Source organism: Scylla paramamosain, chromosome 29, assembly GCF_035594125.1.
Source record: "Scylla paramamosain isolate STU-SP2022 chromosome 29, ASM3559412v1, whole genome shotgun sequence".
In the NCBI taxonomy this organism is placed as follows: Eukaryota; Metazoa; Arthropoda; class Malacostraca; order Decapoda; family Portunidae; genus Scylla; species Scylla paramamosain.
The window spans coordinates 17,351,880-17,356,879 of NC_087179.1; the positions used below are offsets into that span (position 1 = coordinate 17,351,880).

Below are 5,000 nucleotides of genomic sequence, written 5' to 3' on the forward strand. Positions count from 1 at the left end.
ACCAGCAACACCTGATGTAACACCTGAGGTAACCCAGCCACCCTCAAGTGACTGACTGAGTGCCTGACCAGCTGACATATGAGGCTGACTGATCAAATGACTGACTGATGGAGTGACTGACTGCCTGACAGACTGACCGCCTCCCTGGCTGACTGACTCAAAGACTGACCGCCCTCCTGACTGCGGCACCCACCTTGTCTCTGTGCAGTGATCGCTGAGGGAGTTGTGTGAGGCGGCGGTGGCGGCGGCGGGTTATATAGAGCCCCTGGTGGGATCGCTGGTGGCCGGGGGCGTGGCGGCTGCCCTTCTCACGCCCTCCAGCCGCCGCGCCGTCCTGCCCGGACAAAACTGGCCCATTATAAAATACAGAAAAAAAAAAGTAAGAAGGAAAGGAAAGGGAGTCCCGTAGCAACGAAAGGCAAACACCGAGCGACGCGACGCCCACGCCCGAGACGCACCACGCGGCGGCGTTCAGGCCAGCTTCTGTCGCGCAGCGGGGGGAGGGGCGCTCACTTCTGGTGGAAAATTTCTGTTGGCTTTGTTTGGCTTGGAGAAAAAATAAAGATTCTTGTGTACATAAAGCGTTAGGGAACAGGGCAAGGTGTGTCGACGCGCGCCTTCCACCAGTGGCCCTTATTCGGAAACGCTTGGCTCTCACCAACACTATTTTCAAAGGCCACAAGATGATTGGCCTGCTTCTGAAGTGTTCCTCCTGTTGGTAATGTAAAAATCTCGCCAGGCCCTACAACCATAAAGGCTCCTTTGAAAACCCTCGTCACTTCAGCTCGGGCTGTGGTTCTCAAACTGCGGCTCGTGACCCCCAAAGGGACCATGAGCCTTTTCCTGGGGGTCGTGGAGCGTCCACCTGTACGTACAGTGCATTCAGCTTGCCGGAACGGGGCTGAATTTTCAGTCATTGTTAATAAATATCAATGAACATTGATAAACATTTTTTATTGATCTGTCTGCTCTGATTAATCTTTTAAATACATAAGCGCCACTAAAAGTGAGTGCGTTTTTAAAAGGTTGTGAAGGAACGGGTGAAGGTAGCTTTGCAACTGCTGAGAGGGGTCACATCCTGGAAAAGTCTGGGGCACGCTGTACTACAGGCTCTTCAGTGTTGGTGAGGCGCGGCGCACCTCTGTCTCACAATGATGTCCACGGTAAAAATTATGGCGCCGATGACGGAGTGGCGCGGCAGCCTTGGCAGCAGCTTTCCCCGCCAACCACCGACACCACGGCCTTCCCCGCGCCCCGGGCTGTCTGTAGGGCGGCGGGAATTGAACGTAAGGACGTTAGGCTAGCAGGGATGGCTTGGGGGCCGGGGTACAGGCTGTCCATTCCTGGAAGATGCACACACGCACGCACACACACACACACACACACACACACACACACACACACACACACACACACACACACACACACACACACACACACACACACACACACACACACACACACACACACACACGCACATTCAAAACTCATAACTTGTAAATATGCATTTCCATGTATGTATATTTGATAGCTCGTGAAATTGTTCCATTGTATGTACACACGTATTAGTGGCAATGTTAAAGCCAACACACCAACAAAGTATCCGTGAAGACTGTCTGTCACGGATCCTCGGCAAGACAGTGTGTGTTATTTGTCTGTGTTGATCTGTGCTTGTTATGTCTAATTCCTTGATGACAACAAACTTAGACACACACACACACACACACACACACACACACACACACACACACACACACACACACACACACACACACACACACACACACACACACACACACACACACACACACGTACGCACACACGCATAGTGACGCACCTACTTTATTCCTATTTCTTTTTTCGCAATAAACATCTGCATTTGCATGTGTGATTTAGTATACGCCCACACCCCCAGCCACACCTGCAGCCAATGGAAACGAGCGCCCTGTCCCCTCGCGGCGCGTCAGACTCTGCGGGCCACTGGTGGAAGGCGCGCGTCGACACACCTTGCTCTGTTCCCTAACGCTTTATGTACACAAGAATCTTTATTTTTTTTCTCCAAGCCAAACAAAGCCAACAGAAATTTTCCACCAGAAGTGAGCGCCCCTCCCCGCGCGGCGCGACAGAAGCTGGCCTGAACGCCGCCGCGTGGTGCGTCTCGGGCGTGGGCGTCGCGTCGCTCGATGTTTGCCTTTCGTTGCTACGGGACTCCCTTTCCTTCCCTTCTTACTTTTTTTTTTCGCGTATTTTATTATGGGCCAGTTTTGTCTGGGCAGGACGGCGCGGCGGCTGGAGGGCGTGAGAAGGGCAGCCGCCACGCCCCCGGCCACCAGCGATTCCACCAGGGGCTCTATATAACCCGCCGCCGCCACCGCCACCTCACACAACTCCCTCAGCGATCACTGCACAGAGACAAGGTGGGTGCCGCAGCCAGGAGGGCGGTCAGTCTTTGAGTCAATCAGCCAGGGAGGTGGTCAGTCTGTCAGGCAGTCAGTCACTCCATCAGTCAGTCATTTGATCAGTCAGCCTCATATGTCAGCTGGTCAGGCACTCAGTCAGTCACTTGAGGGTGGCTGGGTTACCTCAGGTGTTACATCAGGTGTTGCTGGTATTAGCACGCTCTCTTCTCACTGGAGAGGGTTCGAATCCCGGGACAGTGACAGTGACAGTGGTGGTGGTGGTGTTGGTGGTGGTGGTGGTGGTGATTAATATGACGTGTTGCCTCAGATGCGCTCCGCCGTGCTGACCCTCGCCGTGGTGGCCTCCTGCTGGGCTCTGGCCGCCAGCACCCCCACCTTCGGTCTGCTTGGTCCCCTGATTGGCCTGAAGGTAAGCCTGTGTGTGTGTGTGTGTGTGTGTGTGTGTGTGTGTGTGTGTGTGTGTGTGTGTCGTGCATGCATCCGTCTAACGTAGTTTTTTTCTTTTTTTTTGTCTTTTCCATCCATGTGTAGCATTTCCATCTCTCTCTCTCTCTCTCTCTCTCTCTCTCTCTCTCTCTCTCTCTCTCTCTCTCTCTCTCTCATCCCTCCCTTCCCCTCCCTCAGGTGATCGGGGGCCTCTTGGGCGGGTTGGGCGGGCTTGGCGGGCTTGGCGGGTTCGGGCGCCAACGGGGCTTCGGGATTCTGAAGCGATCAGTGGACCAGCAGCAGCAGCAGGAGGCCGCCGCTGTGGCCCCTGAGATGCTGACCGTGGTGGCCCAGCTGGACCCCCAGGGGTGCCTGCTCAAGCTGCTGTGTCACCTGGAGGCCAAGGAGGCCGAGGCACTCAGCCGCCACGAGGTCATCCTGGCTGGACTGTTCCGCGACGCCAGCGACGCCGCCACGCCCTCCAGCGCCGCCTTCACCTACGCCGTCGGGATCGGCATTAAGAGCCGCGACGCCGCCGTGTGCGACAAGGTGTTCAGCAAGTGTCCCCTCAAGTACTCGCAGCTGTCCGCCGTGCTGGAGGAGTCCTGGGCCTGCCCCATCGGAGGCGCCCTCCAGAACTAGGGCAGCCTGAATGCCTGGAGCCTGCCTGGCTGGTTGGCTGACTGGTTGGCTGGCTGGCTGGCTGGTTGGCTGGCTGGCTGGCTGACTGACTGACGGACTGTCTGTCTGGTTGGGTGATTGGATGACTGTCTGGTTGGCTGGGTGCTTGCCTGCCTGCCTGCCTGCCTGCCTGCCTGCCTGCCTGCCTGCCTGGCTAGCTGGCTGACTGGCTGACTGGCTGACTGACCAATCTTGGCCCTACTGATTGATCCACCACTTACCATTCTCTTCCCTGGCTTCTTGCCACCACACACACACACACACACACACACACACACACACACACACACACACACACACACACACACCAAGCCTTGCCATACACCTGCCATGTATTACTTTCCTTCTTAGTTATAAAAAGTAAAGTTATATGAAATGGGCAATGTCTCCCTATCCTGTGCTGGCGACGACTCCCTTATCGAACAATGCTCTGCTGCCGCGCCTCCGTCAGCGGGGACGCGGCACCTCCTGCAGGCGTCGCGGAACCATCAGAGCGAGGGGTTAGACCGTGAGCGAATTCTGGGACTGTTAAAATAAGTACATTAGAAAATAAGGGAAGCTGCAAGAAGCCATCATGCCTACACGTGGCAGTCCCTGTATGAAACATGACTACCTATTTCCACCTGTTGTCCTCACCCATAAATTTGTCTTGTCTCTTTCTTAAGCGTAACTTCTTAAACTTGATCTCGTTAGCTCTTGTATTCTCATTAATGGTCCTCAGAATTTTACCGTTGGGGGAACATTACTAATACAAAGGAATATATAAGGAAAACAACAACAACAACATCAACAACAACAACAACAACAACAACAACATCAGGGTTTTCGATATACTTGTTTCAGGTGTTTGGCATTGAAGGAAATAAAAGTTTAAATAAGGAAAGGTTCCCGCGACAGGACGAGTAGGGATCATACGAGTATTCTGACAAACACTTCTGCGCCGCATCTCCACTACTTTCAAAACGTTCCATGAAGCTACACGAACTTATAAGGATGTTTTTTTTTCTTTCTTTTTCTTTCTTTTTTTTTACGATTCAAGTGAGATCAAATGGGCTTCTTGCATTACACCCCCCTCCCCAACCCCTTCACCCGTGACTGACTGTGAACGCTTCCAATCAACTTCATGTATTTCCACAACGTCGAGACTTCCTCCTCCTCCTCCTCCTCCTCCTCCATAGTTCTGAATTCTGGAGCGCATCTGACATAGTTCCTCTGCAGGCGGGTGTTGTAAGAAAGGGAAGACTTGGAGATGTTCTATTTTGTTTTATTGTTATTCAGGAGGAACACGAAGCATGTATGGTGGTGAGGTGTGTGTGTATGTGTGTGTGTGTGTGTGTGTGTTTAGTGGCAGGTAAACAGGGCAGGTAAATGACAAGTGGTGAATCATTCAGTTGAGCCAAGGTTAGTTAGCCAGCCAGCCAGTGAGCCACCAGACAGTCAATCCGTCAGTCAGCCAGGCAGCCTGTCAGACAA

At 53.3% G+C, this 5,000-nt stretch overlaps 3 protein-coding genes across 3 annotated transcripts in view; 1 reads left to right on the plus strand and 2 right to left on the minus strand.

The window, feature by feature from the left end:
* Window positions 1-325, minus strand: part of LOC135115470 (uncharacterized) — a 1,589-nt gene extending 1,264 nt beyond the window's left edge. The window contains exon 1 of the mRNA XM_064032291.1: window positions 194-325. The gene's annotated coding sequence lies outside the window, so the exon portion shown is untranslated. The remainder of the gene's footprint in view (window positions 1-193) is intronic.
* A 2,038-nt stretch (window positions 326-2,363) lies between these two features.
* Window positions 2,364-3,905, plus strand: LOC135115469 (uncharacterized). The gene is made up of 3 exons (XM_064032290.1): window positions 2,364-2,417; window positions 2,728-2,829; window positions 3,045-3,905. The coding sequence occupies exons 2-3, from the start codon at window positions 2,728-2,730 to the stop codon at window positions 3,486-3,488; spliced, it is 546 nt and encodes a 181-aa protein (XP_063888360.1). The 5' UTR covers window positions 2,364-2,417; the 3' UTR covers window positions 3,489-3,905.
* Window positions 3,906-4,775: 870 nt separating this feature from the next.
* The window catches only part of LOC135115656 (uncharacterized), a 2,796-nt gene continuing 2,571 nt past the window's right edge, over window positions 4,776-5,000 (minus strand). The window contains exon 4 of the mRNA XM_064032580.1: window positions 4,776-5,000. This exon is cut by the window's right edge and continues 698 nt beyond it. The gene's annotated coding sequence lies outside the window, so the exon portion shown is untranslated.